The sequence below is a fragment of the Anarhichas minor genome, unplaced genomic scaffold (assembly GCF_050575085.1).
Source record: "Anarhichas minor isolate MPS153535 unplaced genomic scaffold, ASM5057508v1 ptg000026l, whole genome shotgun sequence".
Lineage (NCBI taxonomy): Eukaryota > Metazoa > Chordata > Actinopteri > Perciformes > Anarhichadidae > Anarhichas > Anarhichas minor.
The window spans coordinates 12649122-12668902 of record NW_027466472.1 but is presented as its reverse complement, the minus strand read 5'-3'; the positions used below and the strand labels follow the sequence as shown (position 1 = coordinate 12668902).

Below are 19781 nucleotides of genomic sequence, written 5' to 3'. Positions count from 1 at the left end.
GCGACACGTTGCAGCGTCGGCATCGTACCTCTCGATGTGCGGCACTCGGGGATCGTGGTGCGAGTCGGGAGGAGTCACCGGAACCACTGGGGCTGGTGGACCTGGCAGTGCAGTCCCCGGCGGCAGCTGAGGGTTGAGACTGGCGAGCACCTGCTGCGTCTGGAGGCTGAGATCCCGTAGCTGGTCAGTCATGGCGGTTTGAACCGCATTCTGGCGATCGTGAAGCTCCTGGACTCCGGTAACCAACTTGGAGAGCAATTGTTCGTAGTCGTACAGTCTCTTTCCTTGTGTCTGAAGAGCGGAACGCACGGCGCTGTCCTCTGCTGAGTCCGTCATGGTCAGATCGTTCTGTCAAGCCGAGGGGCAGATCCGGGACTCAATCGCAGATACAGACACAAGAGACGATGTGAAGTTTAAACTTAGGGATCTTTACTGGAAAAAAGGTCAAAAACAAATTTAAAGCGATTCCAACGGAGCGGGCAAAAATATCCAAAATAACAAAAGAAAGGCAAAGGTACAAATCAGGAGTAAACTCTGGAGCACCGCGTAAACACGAGGGAGACACAATAATGGAACGAACAAGGACGATCTGACAACCAGAACAGGGAAAGCAGGGGAGTATATATGTGTGGGGTGATGAGGAGATTGAAGGCAGCTGGGTGGACTGGGCAGGTGAGTAGGATGAGTGTAATCAGGGGAAACACACACACACACACAGACAGACACAGAGACACAGGAACACACACACACAGACATGAGGAAGCTAACGGGATGTTACAAATGTAGATCAATTACAAGCAGATCAATCTTAAATTAATGTAAATTAACGACAGTATGCATGTTATAAGTGCTGCTTTATGTCTTGGTGATGCTGCAGCCCATGATTGCTTTCTTTGTGTTCCTCTCTGGTCTCAACAGGATTATATAACATTTGGGTCCAAATAGTGCTAACAAGAGACCAAAACTGGAGGCCAGGATGGCAAAAACCTCCACTGCATCTGCATATTTGCCTGGAGAGTTGACATAAGCAGGGACAAAGGCCACCCACACAGCACAGAAGATCAGCATGCTGAAAGTGATGAGCTTGGCCTCATTGAAGTTGTCTGGAAGATTCCTTGCCAGAAATGCTAACAGGAAGCTGAGGACAGCCAGTAAGCCAATATAGCCCAGTAACACTGCAAAACCAACGGTGGACCCAACTACACACTCATAAACTATCTTGTCGTTGTGGTATTGAGTGTTTATATGGGGAGCTGGTGAGGCAGAGACAATCCAAGCAGTGCAGATTGTTGCCTGAATAGAAGTAAGAACCATAACTGTCCCTCTCTGCTGCACAGCACCAAACCACTTTAGACTGGCTCCACCTCCTGGCTTGGAGGCCTTGAACACAGCCAGAACCACCATGGTTTTTACCAGAATACATGAGACACAAAGCACAAAGCTGATCCCAAATGCTGCATGTCTCAGTTGGCATGTCCACAGCCTGGGCCGGCCGATAAACAGCAGTGAACACAGGAAACATAATTTAAGTGACACCAAGAGCAAGAAACTTAGCTCTGAATTGTTGGCGCGTACCATGGGTGTACTGCGATGATAGGTGAAGATTCCCAGGACAACAGCACAGATAAATGTTCCCAACAATGAGGTCGTTGTCAGACAGATACCCAGAGGCTCATGGTAGGAGAGAAACTCAGTTTTCTTAAGAACACAGTGGTCACGCTGGGGGCTGGACCAGAAGTCCTCTGGACAACTGGTGCACTCCATGGAGTCTGTATGAAAACACGGGAACAGAGCATCAAGGACATTGTCTCTCCCACCTGTGAACACTGACGTTGGATGTGCATCACCTAGGCAATAAGGGCAAGATTCCCGAAAACAAATTCATTTTCAATAATTTAACATATGTTTTTATAATGATACCTGCCTGTGTCATTACTGATCTTTCCCTCAGAGCATGGTACACAGTCGAAACAGCAAAAAGGCTGCCCCTTTCTTCTGACCATGCGGGTACCTGGAGGACAGCTCTCACTGCACACCGACAGGGGTGACTGATAGGATTGTAAGAGTTTTATCACAGTTATTCTACACTGCTTGATTCTGTTATTGTGTGTCATACAGTACTACGGTAAAGTAAAAAGGTACGACAAAAAGGTGTAACCTGTTTGGAGTCAAAGTTCCAGAAGATTTTGTCATCATCAAGTGTGAGTTCTTCATCTTTGGAGGCCAACTTCTTAACAAGCCCCACACTCTGAACTTTAGTTCTTCCATCAGGGAGCCACAGCCAGTTCATCACATCATATATTGGTAAGGCATCACCGTTCTCATCAAAGGAAACTTGATCACCAAATGATGTGGTAAAGTTGACCTTTTCCAGGTAATGCATAAGCTATAAATGGGGTACAATTAAAATAAACAAGGGGAGACTCAAATGAAAATATACTGTTGTTGATCGTGCATATGCTTTCAGATGCTCTGTGTGATAGATTACGGATTTAGTCATGCAAGCTTTCAAATATAGTGCAATATAAGCTCTCTAAATTTGATTAAACACCGTTGCCAGCATCTTGTCTTGCTACTTCTAGAAACATTTTGTCTTCTGCTCAAAGACAATCAGGAGGGTCAAACTGGCCTGCTAATGGCATATTAATAATATCTTCTTTCCACCAAATATATTTCAGTTACACCTCAAAATACAGCATCTGCTTTCAAAGACTGAACAGCTTGAGTGTAAACTGATATCACACCTGCCATGGCTCCGATGTTTGCAAAGTGGCACAGCTGTGTCCACTGAAAGGACCTCTCCCTGGCTTGCACTGCAGCATGTCATCAAGAGCATACGCCAGGGCATACACCGCCTTGTAAATATTGTACTCAGGCCTGAGATCAGAAACATCCAACAACTCAGCCCCCCCACTCTCTAGATCTTCCTGTCCAGTGCATAGTTCTCCACCAGCCTCCATCCAACCTGCTGGAGGTGGTGCAAATCTACACTGAAATGTGTATTCCCAAAACTGCATGACCTGAAATGTATTTAAAACAAAGTCTTAACAGAAATGACATTATTATTGTAATTACAGATCTGATTGTAAGGTTACAATCTTACCATGCTATGTCCATAATTATTACTACTACTACTTATATGTATGTCAGGACGTATTCTTGATAGAAAATCCCTGAGGCCTGGTATTTCTCCTCTGCGGATGGCAATGCCCAGTGTGCCACTCAAGTATGGCATAAGGCGTGGGGTCTGGAGCACAGCAGCTGCTGACCAGGCTTCACTGGCCATCCACTGAAGGCCTGTCATATTCTCCCTCACCACCTGTGTATTTCATTGAATCAAATTAATTCATTTTCATACAACAAATATAGTCTACTTTGTAGGACTGAATTAGAAAAGAGATGAACACGTTCTCTCCCCCACCTCGTTAAATAATTGGTCATTGGCTCTAAGTTTTAAACTATGAAAATATAGGTACCCCTCTGGCATCAGCTTTGGACATGTCAGGGACAGAATATCAGTTTCCACTCTGTACATGCAAAGTGTCTTTTTAAAACAAACTTACTTCTTAACAGAAAGTCAGCTGTAGGCAACAAAACCACTTAGTTAGGTTAAGAAAAGTTTGTGGTTGAAATTATCTTGACTGACTAACAACTCGTGACTACCAAGTGATCAGTGGTCTCCTTGGTAAAGGTTCTGTATTTGTTTGACCCAGTGGACTATCACTCACTTTATACTCATCAGTTGCTTTGAGCATCTCATATTGAAGCGGATTGGTTTACATTAGAGTTAGTTGAAAGCTTGGTTCATGGCATACAAAAGCTAATGTTTGCCTCCATGCATCAGTATCAGGTGCAGAGGGGCACTGACCAAGTGACAGTATTTGACGTGTTGGGAGGGAGACCAGGTTGAGAAGATAAGATACCTCTTCCATGAGTTGAATCATGTGGATCTGATGCGCAAACACAATGACCACACGAGCTGTTGATTTCTTCATTATTTCCACAATCCTCTTTACTTCAGCAGGGTCTTCACCCCAGGGCAAAATCTCTGAGTAAGCTAGACAACCTCCACCAGACTGAGCCAAGTCTGATTGGAAGGTTCGGGCAACATGGAGTCCATAGTCATCATCACTGACCAGCAGACCAGCCCAAGTCCAGCCAAAGCGTTTTAGAATCTTAATCATAGCACGCACCTTTATGAATAAAGAGCGGGGGGATTAAAGCAGAGTTTTGAATGATCATTCAGAGGAAACATACTCATTCATGTTGCACAATAACATTACAGTTAGTTGATCTAATTACACTCTTTTTCCAAAATTCAGTTTCCTCAACGAAGGACAAAGAAAATACAGAACTTTACTTTACAATACAAAATTGGCATTTAAATTGGCAGAGCATGTTTTAAAGCTCAATACACTTCAACTGAAACACATTTTGCATTTGTTATTTCTAGGCCAGAGTTTCACCTGGAAAGCATCACTTGGGATCGTTCTGAAGAAGGTTGGAAACCTTTGCCTATCACTCAGGCAGGAGCATGTGGCAAAGTAACTCACCTATAAAGAAACATATAGTATGTACACAGTTTTTACTTCTCATGCAAATTAGCAGAAACATGCAAACAATGTCACGTATTTAACGATTCCCCTTTTTCTAAATGAAGATGATCCCTTCTTACCAAATAAAAGCTTGTTGGAGACGCTGGAGCTGAGAATTAATGTACATCTCCTGTCTTATCATTTAAAATTTCTAAATACATTCAAATATGGCACATCAAAAGCTCAGCTACAGCAAGACTGAAGAAGGTGAACTTACAATGGGCAAATTGAATAAACCTATCACGTCAGAGGTGGCGATAGAAAATGTTGAGAAGGAATCACCCACAATCCCCAGGACTGGAGGGGTCCCCAAACATTTCTCCTGAAGCAGAAACTGCTCCTCTTGACCACTAGCCAGCAACAATGCAGCACTGAATCCAATTACAAGTGTGGCACAGTTGTCATAAAGACTGTATCCCAGAGTCACATTAGGTAGAAGATGGGAGTTTTTGTTGATCTCATCAATGGCGAAGGCCATGGTCATGGCATGCCTGAACCCTGCAGTGTCAAAGCTAATACATAAAATGTCATGGTTAACCACTAAAAAGCAATTCATTATTTATAATTTCCCACGCATGTTGTCTGCTATATGAGTGTGAAACTTACCCTTGGCAGGTGAGCTGATTTGGTTCTGAGGTGAACGACAGCTCAGGGAAGACAGAGGTGTAGTGGACCTCAAACAGCCCACCCAAAACCACACCACCAGGCTTGTGCATCCCATTAAGATAAAATGGTCTCCTTAATTTACAAGATGAGAAAAGAGAGGAAGACTCTGATACCAAAAAGGAGGAAGAGAACAAAATCAAGATCAGGTAGACATACAAGAACAAAAATCGGTCCAGAAATGCCCCCATATCTGCCCTCCTCACCCTCTGAGCTTCATGAACAATTATTTACTTTTATATGCAGGTCTGTGTCATCCCCTTTGGTGGTTTTGGTCATAGTTTGACACCATCCATCAGGGCACAGGCAGTCATGTGGGAGGCAGGACAAACTCACATCATCGTGATAACATCAATTATGTGATGTATTGTCTGTTTATCACTTTAATTTTTGAGTTCTTAATTATTTTTGTGCTATTGAAGCTCATCTTTAATTTTTTTAAATAATACTTTACTTTATTTTGTATGCAGGTTTTATGAAATGCTCTTCCTGTACATTTCGTCATCTTTCACATCACCTACCAGAGCACAGTGAGTGTTGTGGGCAGGGCATGACACTATAATTCCGATAATCAGGTGAAGAATCTTGAAGTACATGGAATGATGGGAGTTTCCTTAGTACTTCAAATACATATTGAGTTCCAAAAAAAAAAATCTCAATTATAGTGAGAAAAGCACTAGCACAACAACAACAAAAATGCATTTTTTTTTTTGTATTTACCAGTTCGTTGAACAGGTATAATGATAAATAGTTGTGTTTCTGATCAAAAATTATTACTAAGTTGTTTTTTTTTTAATAATTGCATAACAGTTGTGTTGAGCCCACCTTACATTCAGAGATGACCTGTAAAATGTTTCTTGGTGGAGATTCGAGTGTGTGCTTGTACTGCAGAGGTGCAGAGGTGTACATCTAAAACATCTGAAATGTGACAGCTACTGAGCCACAAAGAAAGTATCCATGAAAACCTTTTATGACAGCTCTGCATGCCCTTTTCAAAATGAATGCAGAGGCTATTTCTTTAGCTTTTTCAGGATTAGTATTGACAGATTAAAATGTTAGCTACTAAAATATGCTCATCACTAAAGTGCTGGTTTAGGTATTCCCTGATCTCTTGGGCCTCCGGGCCTGTGCCCACCTATAGTCTGTTCAGTGTGTCAATAGTTGTATTATCCTTCCTGGAAGGAGACAGACACTCTGTCCTGCAAAGTGCAGGAGCCTCTGTGCATAGGGTCACGCAGATGCAAATCTCAGGAGCAGCACATGTCTGGTTCACGACTTCCAACAAACAGCAAGGGCTTATAAACGTGTTGCTTACTGATTGGTTAGGCACTAGTGTGAAAGGTCCCCCATTGACTCCCTGATTGGATTTTTTACGTGGGACATTTCAGGGCTTTTTTCAGGTCCATCCCCAGTGTTGATACCACAAGCAGTCAAGCACTAAATAATCCCTGCACTTGGTTATGTTGTGTGATTTTCATTATAAATACAAGTAACTTAGATTTTTGTTCGTTTTGATGCGTTTGCTACCATTGTGATTCATGTTACTGTATGCTAGGATACTTTTAGAGTGCTTTTATGAGGTGTGCTTTACATTATATCAGTCACATCCATTTGAACTAACCACAAGGTTGTATATCATCTGTGAACATATCCAATTCACTGTCATATATTCGCTCAGTCTAGCTAAAATGTCCACTAGGTGGTAGTAGCAGAGTGAGCCATAAAATGACAGTACGGTATACCTGGGTGGATCCTTGAGTTTGGGAATTCGGTACAGTAGATAGCAGATATGCACACATCAGCATGAGACAGGTTACGTCAATAGATGTTTTGTTGTTGCTCAGTTAATCCCTTACCAAAACTACAAACAGATTTGATTTTGTGTGCATGCATGCAAGCACTTAAGGCATTGAAAAATACAATACAATTAATTGCATATAATACATTTCACTAACAACAAATGGAAGAGTACTAGAAGCGAATGTTGTATTGCTAATAAAAAGAAAAAAAAAAGAAAATATACAACATACACAATATTTCAGGACACCTCTGGCTTGTCAGGGCCAGTTCTACTTTGATGGATTTAGATTAGGATTTTGTTTCATCAATCTAAACTGTATGAGTTTTGTATGGCTTAGTTTATCATCCAGACTCAACCACAGTTATTTTTGAAATTCAGATATACCATGTCATGCTAAATATTCAGTGCCTTCTCAACAACTCGGAGTAAAGACTGTATCTGTCAGAGCAAGGTTTATTTGAAAATGCAGTCAACCATTAACTGTTAAATGCTGATTATTTGCAGTTTGGTCAGATTAAAGAGCAGCTATTGAAATAAATAATAATGGAACAATAAATATTGTAATCACTGGGTAAGAGCATCCTCTCACTGACGTACAGTAAACTGACGTACAATAAAAGGATGGAAGCTTCAATCTGAAAATCTATATTAACCTGTGAAAACACAGTATGCCCACATGAGGACAGTTGAGGGATGGAGATGTCAGCTCTCTTTATTGGTCTGATCCTGTCGCTGGGTTTGTGTGAGCTGAACTCAGCTGTTGCCTTGAATGGTTCTGGGGATGGTGTGAAACAAAGAGCTCGGCTTACAGAGGAGAGGACTGGTGTTGGGCTCAGCACTGAGGCTTCATCTGTGAAATGCAAGATCCAGGGTACCACTCGTCTGCCTGCATTCTCAATGGATGGTGACTACGTTATTGGTGGTGTTTTCTCCATACATTACTACATGCACACAGTGAAGCATAACTACACCACCATGCCTGATCTAATAACATGCTCAGGGAGGTTAGTAAGAGGGAGATGTGGAGACTAAGAGGATGTTACTCTGTGGGGATGGAAATGTTTATACTTTTTATTAATTTTAATTCATTCATTAGTATATATTATGTTACGTATGTATTATATTCACAAAATACAAGAGAATTTGAGTGATTTTTTTATTTGTTTACTGTAAACAATATGAAAACTAAAATTTGAGTTTAAAATAGCAAACTTTTATTAATCCGTGCATTAAGATTATTGTGCAAATTGGACTGACATATTCTGTGTTGTGCTTTTTGGTGTTCAGTTCTCCCATATTATGTATTTGTATGAAAATAGTGAATTGTCCTCATATGTAGGACATTATTTTAAACAGTGACACGTGTGTCTGTGTGCAGCATTGATGCCCGTGAACTGCGCTTCTCACGCACAATGATCTTCGCCATCGAGGAGATTAACAACAGCACGGAGCTGCTGCCGGGCATCAAACTCGGTTATCAGATCTACGACTCGTGCGCCTCTGTGCCTGTGGCGGTGCATGTGGCATTCCAGCTATCAAGCGGCCTGGACCCAATGTTTTACACCGGTGATAATTGCTCACAATCTGGTACGGTGATGGCCATTGTTGGTGAGTCTGGGTCCACACCATCCATCAGCATGTCACGCATCATCGGGCCCTTTAACATTCCTCAAGTAAATATTTTGAATTTCTGCAAACTATGCGTTTAACAGACCAGTGCTATTTTTTGCCCTTCCTGTTAAAACATTACACTGTTGTGTTCCTTTAGGTGAGCCACTTTGCCACTTGTGCATGCCTGTCCGATAAGCAGCAGTACCCGAGTTTCTTCAGAACAATCCCGAGTGACCAGTTCCAGGCTGACGCTCTGGCCAAACTGGTAAAATACTTTGGTTGGACTTGGATAGGTGCCATCCGATCTGATTCGGATTATGGAAACAATGGCATGGCGTCTTTCCTGGACGCAGCACACAAAGAGGGGATCTGTGTGGAATATTCCGTATCTTTCTATCGAACACACCCACGTAGCAGGATCCAGAGAGTAGCTGACATTATCCGCAGGTTTCTACGTTCACTGATTATGTGCTTTTGTTCCCTGTGCTCATACTGACCTTCTGCACACAAATCCACAACAATGTTCTGTAAATATAAGACAGAAGAGTATTTTCTCATCTTAGATGCACATTGGAAATGTATCTATTTTTCTGTCACGTGTGTTTATCTCATATTTGTTAATGATCTTTATTATGAAAATACTCAGTGGGACCAAAAACTGTTTTAACTATACCCATACATATGTACAAATATTTTGTAATATATTTTGTTTATATTGGTATAATACAATCTACTGTAATTTCTCTCCAGGTCGACAGCTGTGGTTGTTGTGGCATTTACATCTCCTGGAGACATGAGGATTCTGCTGGAGGAGCTGTCACTCAAGCCTTCTCCACCTCGCCAGTGGATAGGCACTGAGGCCTGGGTAACTGACCCAGACATGCTGAGGTTCAGCTTCTGTGCTGGAGCAATCGGATTTGGCATTGAGAAATCTGTCATCCCTGGTCTGAGAGACTTCCTGCTGGACCTCTCTCCCTCTAAAGTGGCGGCCTCTCCAGTGCTTACTGAGTTCTGGGAGGATGAATTCAACTGCAGGCTGGGACGAAGTAAGAAAGTTTGGCTGATCTTTAACATAACTGACACTCACAGATGGGTCTTTGTCTTTGTTGTGTTTTTTTATTCTGTCTGAGTGGAGCAGCAGCTGCTTTAACTTGACCTGAAAGATCTTCATATCAAGTTAGATTATTAACAGAGATGCACCTTATTTTTACTCCATGTCTTTGTTCCATAACAATAGATTTCCCTTTAAATCACTCTGGGGTTGGGTTGTTAAGGCACTCTGCTGGCTTAAATGAGATGTCAACACTAAAGTCCTGAACACAAGCACCAACTATATAGACAGTCTTTAGGCAACCAGGCTAAAAAAAGTCCAAAAAAGTGTACTTTCTACTATGTATCAGTTACAGTATATATGTAAATATGTATGTTGGTCTAAATATACTGTTGTATTGACGTGGATTTCAAATCATTTATTCGTTTAAAAGACATTAAAACAGGTCAAGTCAGTATCCAAATGAAGGAAAATACATTTTTTTGCCTTACAACATGAGCTGATATATACAAGGTAAAAAAAAAAGAAGCAAAATAACAAACAGATAAAGACATGTCGGCAAAAAAGTGCTTTTAGATGTAATGGAAAATAAGCATGTTTTATAAGGGAATTACAATAATATATATATGAGTTTCTACAAAACATGTTTAGCAGGTTAAATGAAACTAAAGAAGAACATTATACATAAGAAAGAATGATGTAATTGTCAAGGCTAAAAAAAAACTTCCTGTCTTTGTGTGTTTTTAGGATCAACCACAAAAAAAAATGCGTGTGATGGAACTGAAGACATAGAGACGATCCAGAGCCCCTACACTGACACATCTCAGCTCAGAATCACTAACATGGTGTACAAGGCTGTTTATGCAATAGCACATGCCATTCATAATGTAATGTGTCAGGAAACACACTCTATAACTCTATGTGACAAATTCACCAGCATAAAGTCCAAACAGGTCAGTCAAAGCAATTAAGTGAACAACCCCAATGTCCCTTTTTTGCTATACTGTACTGTTTCCGAAATGAAGTACTCATTTTAGTATACAGTACATTGTTTTATTTCTCGCCCTCACCGTCTTCCGTTACTTCGTCCTCACAGGTTCTCACTCAGTTGAAGAAAGTTAAGTTTTCCCAAAATGGTTATGATGTGTCATTTGATGCCAATGGGGATCCTGTGGCCACATACGAGCTGATTAACTGGCAAAAAAGTGAGAGTGGTAGCATTGAGTTGGTGACAGTAGGGCACTACGATGCATCACTGCCGGTGGGCCAGGAATTCCATATCAATAGGAACCTCACCTGGATGGAGGGTGGCACACAAGTAGGGAGCCCAAAATGAATGTTATAACATATTCCAATTTAAAATTTGGTGATAAGTGTTCTTGGTCCCTGTTCCTCCAGTCCATACTGCTTTGAAGAGATCTGTTCTAAAGTTACAGCATTTTCAGTCTCACATCCCACTTAATAGTTTCAACTAAAGAGTTCCCTTGCTGAGTTGCGGCAGAGGAATAGTAACAAAAAACAGGACTTTGTCCAAAAACACTAACTTTGGAAGATAACCGCTTGCTTTGTCCAAGCCAGACTGCTGAAGCCTCATTTTGGCTTTAGTTGAACTTTAGAACTCATTTTTACACAACTGTGGATTTTTTCCACCAGCAGTTGTATTGACAAAACACATGTACACAATACACATATTGACATGCAAGTGTTGTTTTTAGACAGATCTGAACCTATCCTTTAATCTTCTGAGTTTCGAAGCACACTTGAATATGTGTGAATTTGTTTGTGTCTATGTGCCAGGTGCCTTTGTCAGTGTGCTCTGATAGCTGTCCTGCAGGAACCCGTAAAGTGCTGCAGAAAGGAAAACCCATCTGCTGTTATGATTGTATTCTGTGTCCTGAGGGAGAGATTAGCAATGCAACAGGTATTGTTTTTCCTACTGCATATCTATTGGACAACATCAAATATCGAGTACGACAGCAAAAAGACATTTTTTGTTTGTATTTTTTCAGATTCCCCTGAATGTTTCCCTTGCTCCAAGGAATTTTGGCCTAATGCAAAGAGAGACACTTGTCTCCCCAAGCCTGTAGAGTTTCTTTCCTTCAATGAGGGCCTGGGAATCATCCTGGCAGCATTCTCAGTTGGTGGTGCCTGTCTTACCATTATAACAGCGGCTGTGTTCCATCGTCACAGGACATCCCCGATTGTCAGAGCCAACAACTCTGAGCTGAGCTTCCTGCTGCTCTTCTCTCTGACTCTCTGTTTCTTATGCTCATTAACTTTCATTGGAGCACCCTCTGAGTGGTCGTGCATGCTGCGCCACACAACGTTTGGGATCACCTTCGTCCTCTGTATGTCTTGTGTTCTTGGAAAAACAATAGTAGTGTTAATGGCATTCAAAGCCACTCTCCCAGGTCCTAATATCATGAAATGGTTTGGTCCTCCACAGCAAAGAATGACTGTAGTGTCTTTCACATCCATTCAAGTTGTAATATGTACTCTTTGGTTGGTTCTTAGTCCTCCTTTTCCAATGAAAAACCTAACCACATACAAGGAGAGGATCATCCTGGAGTGTGCATTAGGCTCAGCTATTGGGTTCTGGGCTGTGCTCGGGTACATCGGCCTGCTGGCTGTCTTTTGCTTTGTGTTAGCTGTCCTAGCCCGGAAACTACCTGATAATTTTAATGAAGCCAAGCTTATAACCTTCAGCATGCTGATATTCTGTGCAGTCTGGGTCACCTTTATCCCAGCATATGTCAGCTCTCCTGGTAAATTTACTGTGGCTGTGGAGATATTTGCCATTCTGGCCTCCAGTTTTGGACTCATATTGTGTATATTTGCTCCAAAGTGTTTCATCATATTGTTTAAGCCCGAGAAAAACACCAAGAAACATTTAATGAACAAAAGCCAATTCTAAAAAAATCTGACTTTTTGTAAAAACTAAGATGGCAGTTGAAAGGACTTTTAAACATACATAAGCCACAGAGGTCAAACAGGGATAATTTGTCTCGCATGTGTATTCTTGGCTACAAATAAACCAATGTCCAGTTGGTACAGTTTCACATATATTCTCACTAGCATAATGTAAATATCAGCATTGTCGATAATCAATCTGTTTCAATTCATAAAATTCAGAATCTAAACATTCCACTTAAGCTCTCACTGCAACACGTCAAAGAACTGTTCTACACACCTGATTCTCATCACCTGCAGCTTACCTATGTGCACTTCATACATTAATACTCCAATCTGTGATCATTGTCAGAACTGCATGTATACAATCACCCTGTGTTTTAGGTAAGGATACAAAAAAAACACAACACTAGATTATAGCTTCAACAGCAACATTCAGTATAAAGTTCATGTTAAAACATTCAGTTTCAACTTGTTTAAATATTTATATTTTAAGTTGTTGTACATTAAATGTTTTATTAATTGTAATGTTTTGTGAAAATTCTTCTAAAATTATTTTTTTCTTATTTCACAAATATTTTATCAAGTTCTGAAAATATAGAAGAAAGTGACTGAATAAAGTAAAAAAATAATAATATAAATGTGTGTTTCCTTTTCTTTTATAAACGTAGTGCTAATTTATTAATATTTATGTGTTGGCATTGTTTAATATGTGATTTAACCACACAAACAACCCATTTGTTAGGCTGAACTGTAATATGAGCTAAAACAGCAAAAAGGTGTAAGGGTATAGAGATAATTAAGAAGATATTTGGTGTTTACAATGGTAACTTTAACAGAAGAGAAAAGAAATATAGCACTTAGAGCAGAGCATATTGTGCACACATTTCACAAAAAAAACTTGGACAATAGTTAATCAAAGACCACTGGGTAAGAGCATCCTCTCTCTGACGTACAGTAAGCTGACGTACTGTCGGATGGAAGCTTCAATCTGAAAATCTATATTAACCTGTGAAAACACAGTATGCCCACATGAGGACAGTTGAGGGATGGAGATGTCAGCTCTCTTTATTGGTCTGATCCTGTCGCTGGGTTTGTGTGAGCTGAACTCAGCTGTTGCCTTGAATGGTTCTGGGGATGGTGTGAAACAAAGGGCTCGGCTTACAGAGGAGAGGACTGGTGTTGGGCTCAGCACTGAGGCTTCATCGGTTAAATGCAAGCTCCAGGGTACCACTCGTCTGCCTGCATTCTCAATGGATGGTGACTACGTTATTGGTGGTGTTTTCTCCATACATTACTACATGCACACAGTGAAGCATAACTACACCACCATGCCTGATCTAATAACATGCTCAGGGAGGTTAGTAAGAGGGAGAAGTGGGGTCTAAGAGGATGTTACTCTGTGGGGATGGAAATGTTTTTACCTTTATTTTAATTGTAATGCATTAGTATTTGGCCATAAAAAAGTACGTATTATATTCACAAAATAGTCGAGGATTGGAGTAGATTTTTTTTATTTGTTAACTGAAAACATTATGAACAAAAAAATTTGAGTTTAAAATAGCTAACTGTTGTTAATACGTGCATTAAGATTATTGTGCATTTGGGACTGATATCTTATTCCGTGTTGTGCTTGTTGGTGTTCAGTTCTCCCGAATTATGTGTTTTTGGTAAAATTGTGTATTGTCCCCATATGTAGGCCATATTTAAACAGTGTGTGTGTGTGTGTGTGTGTGTGTGTGTGTGTTTGTCCGTGTACAGCATTAACTCCCGTGAACTGCGCTTTTCACGCACAATGATCTTCGCCATCGAGGAGATTAACAACAGCACGGAGCTGCTGCCGGGCATCAAACTCGGTTATCAGATCTACGACTCGTGCGCCTCTGTGCCTTTGGCAGTGCATGTGACATTTCAGCTATCAAGCGGCCTGGACCCAGTGTTTTACACCGGTGACAATTGCTCACAATCTGGTACGGTGATGGCCATTGTTGGTGAGTCTGGGTCCACACGATCCATCAGCATGTCGCGCATCATCGGGCCCTTTAACATTCCTCAAGTAAATATTTTGAATTTCTGCAAACTGTGTTAAATAGACCAGTGCTATTTGTTGCCCTTCCTGTTAAAACATTATACTGTTGTGTTCCTTTAGGTGAGTTACTTTGCCACTTGTGCATGCCTGTCAGATAAGCAGCAGTATCCGAGTTTCTTCAGAACAATCCCGAGTGACCAGTTCCAGGCTGACGCTCTGGCCAAACTGGTAAAACACTTTGGTTGGACTTGGATAGGTGCCATCCGATCGGATTCGGATTATGGAAACCATGGCATGGCGTCTTTCCTGGACGCAGCACACAAAGAGGGGATCTGTGTGGAATATTCCGAATCTTTCCGTCAGACCCACCCACGTAGCAGGATCCAGAGAGTAGCTGACATTATCCGCAGGTTTCTACGTTCACTGATTATGTGCTTTTGTTCCCTGTGCTCATACTGACCTTCTGCACACAAATCCACAACAATGTTCTGTAAATATAAGATAGAAGAGTATTTTCTCATTTTAGAGGCACATTGGAAATGTATCTTTTTTTCTGTCACGTGTGTTTATCTCATATTTGTTAATGATCTTTATTATGAAAATACTTAATGGGACCAAAAACTGTTTTAACTATCTCCATACATATGTACAAATATTTTGTAAATTAATTTGTTTATATTGGTATCACACAATCTACTGTAATTTCTCTCCAGGTCAACAGCTCTGGTTGTTGTGGCATTTACATCTCCTGGAGACATGAGGATTCTGCTGGAGGAGCTGTCACTCAAGCCCTCTCCACCTCGCCAGTGGATAGGCACTGAGTCCTGGGTAACTGACCCAGACATGCTGAGGTTCAGCTTCTGTGCTGGAGCAATCGGATTTGGCATTGAGAAATCTGTCATCCCTGGTCTGAGAGACTTCCTGCTGGACCTCTCTCCCTCTAAAGTGGCGGCCTCTCCAGTGCTTACTGAGTTCTGGGAGGATGAATTCAACTGCAGGTTGGGACAAAGTAAGAAAGTTTGGCTGATCTTTAACATAACTGACACTCACAGATGGGTCTTTGTCTGTGTCGTGTTTTTTAATTCTGTCTGAGTGGAGCAGCAGCTGCTTTAACAACACAACCCCAGAGTGATTTAAAGTGAAATCTATTGTTATTGAACAAAGACATGAAGTGAAAATAAGGTGCATCTCTGTTAATAATCTAACTTGATATGAGGATCTTTCAGGTCAAGTTAAGGCACTCTGCTGGCTTGAAGGAGATGTCAACACTAAAGTCCTGAACACAAGCACAAACTAGACAATCTTTAGGCCACCAAGCGAAAAAAAAGTACAAAAAAATTGTACATTCTAGTATGTATCAGTTACAGTATATATGTAAATATGTTTGTTGGTCTAAATATACTGTTGTATTGACGTGGATTACAAATCATTTATTCGTTTGAAAGACATTTAAACAGGTCAAGTCAGTATCCAAATGAAGGAAAAGCATTGTTTTGACTTATAACATGAGCTGATATAGACAAGGTTAAAAAAAAAAAACAGAGCCAGATACAAAGTGAAGCAGCAACTATTAAAAATAAATAAAATAAAATCAGCAAAAATGTGCTGTACAAGAAAGTTCTTTTAAATGTAATGGAAAATAAGCATGTTTTATAAGGGAATTAGAAGAATATAGATATACGACTTTCTACAAAACACGTTTAGCAGGTTAAATGAAACTAAAGAAGAACATTATACATAAGAAAGAATGATGTAATTGTCAAGGCTAAAAAAAACCTTCCTGTCTTTGTGTGTTTTTAGAATCAGCCACAAAAAAAAATGCGTGTGATGGAACTGAAGACATAGAGACGATCCAGAGCCCCTACACTGACACATCTCAGCTCCGAATCACTAACATGGTGTACAAGGCTGTTTATGCAATAGCACATGCCATTCATAATGCAATGTGTCAGGAAACACACTCTATAACTCAATGTGACAAATTCACCAGCATAAAGTCCAAACAGGTCAGTCAAAACAATTAAGTGAACAGCCCCAATGTCCTTCTTTTGCTATACTGAACTGTTTCCTAAATGAAGTACTCATTTTAGTATACAGTACATTGTTTTATTTCTCGCCCTCACTGTCTTCCGTTACTTCGTCCTCACAGGTTCTCACTCAGTTGAAGAAAGTTAAGTTTTCCCAAAATGGTTATGATGTGTCATTTGATGCCAATGGGGATCCTGTGGCCACATACGAGCTGATTAACTGGCAAAAGAGTGAGAGTGGTAGCATTGAGTTGGTGACAGTAGGGCACTACGATGCATCACTGCCGGTGGGCCAGGAATTCCATATCAATAGGAACCTCACCTGGTTGGAGGGTGGCACACAAGTAGGGAGCCCAAAATGAATGTTATAACATATTCCAATATAAAATTTGGTGATAAGTGTTCTTGGTCCCTGTTCCTCCAGTCCATACTGCTTTGAAGAGATCTGTTCTAAAGTTACAGCATTTTCAGTCTCACATCCCACTTAATAGTTTCAACTAAAGAGTTCCCTTGCTGAGTTGCGGCAGAGGAATAGTAACAAAAAACAGGACTTTGTCCAAAAACACTAACTTTGGAAGATAGCCACTTGCTTTGTCCAAGCCAGACTGCTGAAGCCTCATTTTGGCTTAAGTTGAACTTCAGAACGCATTTTTACACAACTGTGGATTTTTCCACCAGTAGCTGCATTGACAAAACACATGTACACAATACACATATTGACATGCAAGTATTGTTTTTAGGCAGATCTGAACTTAATCATCGGCGCTTCGTAGCACACTTGAATATGTGTGAATTTGTTTGTGTCTATGTGCCAGGTGCCTTTGTCAGTGTGCTCTGATAGCTGTCCTGCAGGAACCCGTAAAGTGCTGCAGAAAGGAAAACCCATCTGCTGTTATGATTGTATTCTGTGTCCTGAGGGAGAGATTAGCAATGCTACAGGTATTGTTTTTCCGACTGCATATCTATTGGACAACATCAAATATCGAGTACGACAGCTAAAAGACATTTTTTGTTTGTATTTTTTCAGATTCCCCTGAATGTTTCCCTTGTTCCAAGGAATTTTGGCCTAATGCAAAGAGAGACACTTGTCTCCGCAAGCCTGTAGAGTTTCTTTCCTTCAATGAGGGCCTGGGAATCATCCTGGCAGCATTCTCAGTTGGTGGTGCCTGTCTTACCATTATAACAGCGGCTGTGTTCCATCGTCACAGGACATCCCCGATTGTCAGAGCCAACAACTCTGAGTTGAGCTTCCTGCTGCTCTTCTCTCTGACTCTCTGTTTCTTATGCTCATTAACTTTCATTGGAGCACCCTCTGAGTGGTCGTGCATGCTGCGCCACACAACGTTTGGGATCACCTTCGTCCTCAGTATATCTTGTGTTCTTGGAAAAACAATAGTAGTGTTAATGGCATTCAAAGCCACTCTCCCAGGTCGTAATGTCATGAAATGGTTTGGTCCTCCACAGCAAAGAATGACTGTAGTGTCTTTCACGTTCATTCAAGTTGTAATATGTACTCTTTGGTTGGTTCTTAGTCCTCCTTTTCCAATGAAAAACCTAACCACATACAAGGAGAGGATCATCCTGGAGTGTGCATTAGGCTCAGCTATTGGGTTCTGGGCTGTGCTCGGGTACATCGGCCTGCTGGCTGTCTTTTGCTTTGTGTTAGCTGTCCTAGCCCGGAAACTACCTGATAATTTTAATGAAGCCAAGCTTATAACCTTCAGCATGCTGATATTCTGTGCAGTCTGGGTCACCTTTATCCCAGCATATGTCAGCTCTCCTGGTAAATTTACTGTGGCTGTGGAGATATTTGCCATTCTGGCCTCCAGTTTTGGACTCATATTGTGTATATTTGCTCCAAAGTGTTTCATCATATTGTTTAAGCCCGAGAAAAACACCAAGAAACATTTAATGAACAAAAGTCAATTCTAAAAAAAAAATCTGACTTTTTGTAAAAACCAAGATGGCAGTTGAAGGGACATTTAATAAACATACATAAGCCACAGAGGCCAAACAGGGATAATTTGTCTCACATGTGTGCTCTTGGCTAAAAATAAACCAATTTCCAGTTGGTACAGTTTCACATATATGCTCACTGGCATAATGTAAATATCAGCATTGTCGATAATCAATCTGTTTCAATTTATCAAATTCAGAATCTAAACATTCCAGTTAAGCTCTCACTGCAACACGTCAAAGAACTGTTCTACACACCTGATTCTCATCACCTGCAGCTTACCTATGTGCACTTCATACATTACTACTCCAATCTGTGATCATTGTCAGAACTGCATATATACAATCACCCTGTGTTTTAGGTAAGGATACAAAAAAAGCACAACACTAGATTATAGCTTCAACAGCAACGTTCAGTATGAAGTTCATGTTAAAACATTCAGTTTCACCTTGTTTAAATATTTACATTTGAAGTTTTTGTACATTAAATGTTTTATTAATTGTAATGTTTTGTGAAAATCCTTTTAAAATTATTTTCTTCTTATTTCACAAATATTTTATCAAGTTCTGAAAATATAGAAGAAAGTGAATAAATAAAGTAAAAAAATAATAATATCAATGTGTGTTTCTTTTTCTTTTATAAACTTAGTGCTACTTTATTAATATTTATGTGTTGGCATTGTTTAATATGTGATTTAACCACACAAACAACCCATTTGTTTGGCTGAACTGTAATATGAGCTAAAACACAGCAAAAAGGTGTAAGGGTATAGAGATAATTAAGAAGATATTTAGTATTTACAATAGTATTTTTAACAGAAGAGAAAATAAATATAGCACTTAGAGCAGAGCATATTTTGCACACATTTCACAAAATAAACTTGGACAATAGTTAATCAAAGACCACTGGGTAAGAGCATCCTCTCTCTGACGTACAGTAAGCTGACGTACTGTCGGATGGAAGCTTCAATCTGAAAATCTATATTAACCTGTGAAAACACAGTATGCCCACATGAGGACAGTTGAGGGATGGAGATGTCAGCTCTCTTTATTGGTCTGATCCTGTCGCTGGGTTTGTGTGAGCTGAACTCAGCTGTTGCCTTGAATGGTTCTGGGGATGGTGTGAAACAAAGGGCTC

The 19781-nt window shown here is 40.5% G+C and overlaps 3 protein-coding genes across 3 annotated transcripts; 2 read left to right on the top strand and 1 right to left on the bottom strand.

The window, feature by feature from the left end:
* Positions 1-855: 855 nt before the first annotated feature.
* On the bottom strand, positions 856-5326 carry LOC142959017 (extracellular calcium-sensing receptor-like). The gene is made up of 9 exons (XM_076100135.1): positions 5202-5326; positions 4813-5107; positions 4467-4553; positions 3924-4193; positions 3104-3319; positions 2745-3020; positions 2159-2386; positions 1925-2048; positions 856-1769 (listed from the first exon to the last, which is right to left on the bottom strand). The coding sequence occupies exons 1-9, from the start codon at positions 5309-5311 to the stop codon at positions 856-858; spliced, it is 2520 nt and encodes an 839-aa protein (XP_075956250.1). The 5' UTR covers positions 5312-5326.
* Positions 5327-7952: 2626 nt separating this feature from the next.
* LOC142959383 (extracellular calcium-sensing receptor-like) lies at positions 7953-12635 on the top strand. Its single transcript, XM_076100637.1, has 8 exons — positions 7953-8063; positions 8438-8732; positions 8828-9117; positions 9421-9716; positions 10469-10674; positions 10818-11039; positions 11519-11642; positions 11731-12635. Exons 1-8 carry the CDS (start codon positions 7957-7959, stop codon positions 12633-12635), a joined length of 2445 nt encoding a protein of 814 aa, XP_075956752.1. The 5' UTR covers positions 7953-7956.
* Positions 12636-13869: 1234 nt separating this feature from the next.
* LOC142959382 (extracellular calcium-sensing receptor-like) lies at positions 13870-18619 on the top strand. Its single transcript, XM_076100636.1, has 8 exons — positions 13870-13991; positions 14393-14687; positions 14781-15070; positions 15374-15669; positions 16461-16666; positions 16810-17031; positions 17503-17626; positions 17715-18619. The coding sequence occupies exons 1-8, from the start codon at positions 13885-13887 to the stop codon at positions 18617-18619; spliced, it is 2445 nt and encodes an 814-aa protein (XP_075956751.1). The 5' UTR covers positions 13870-13884.
* The last annotated feature ends 1162 nt before the right edge of the window (positions 18620-19781 follow it).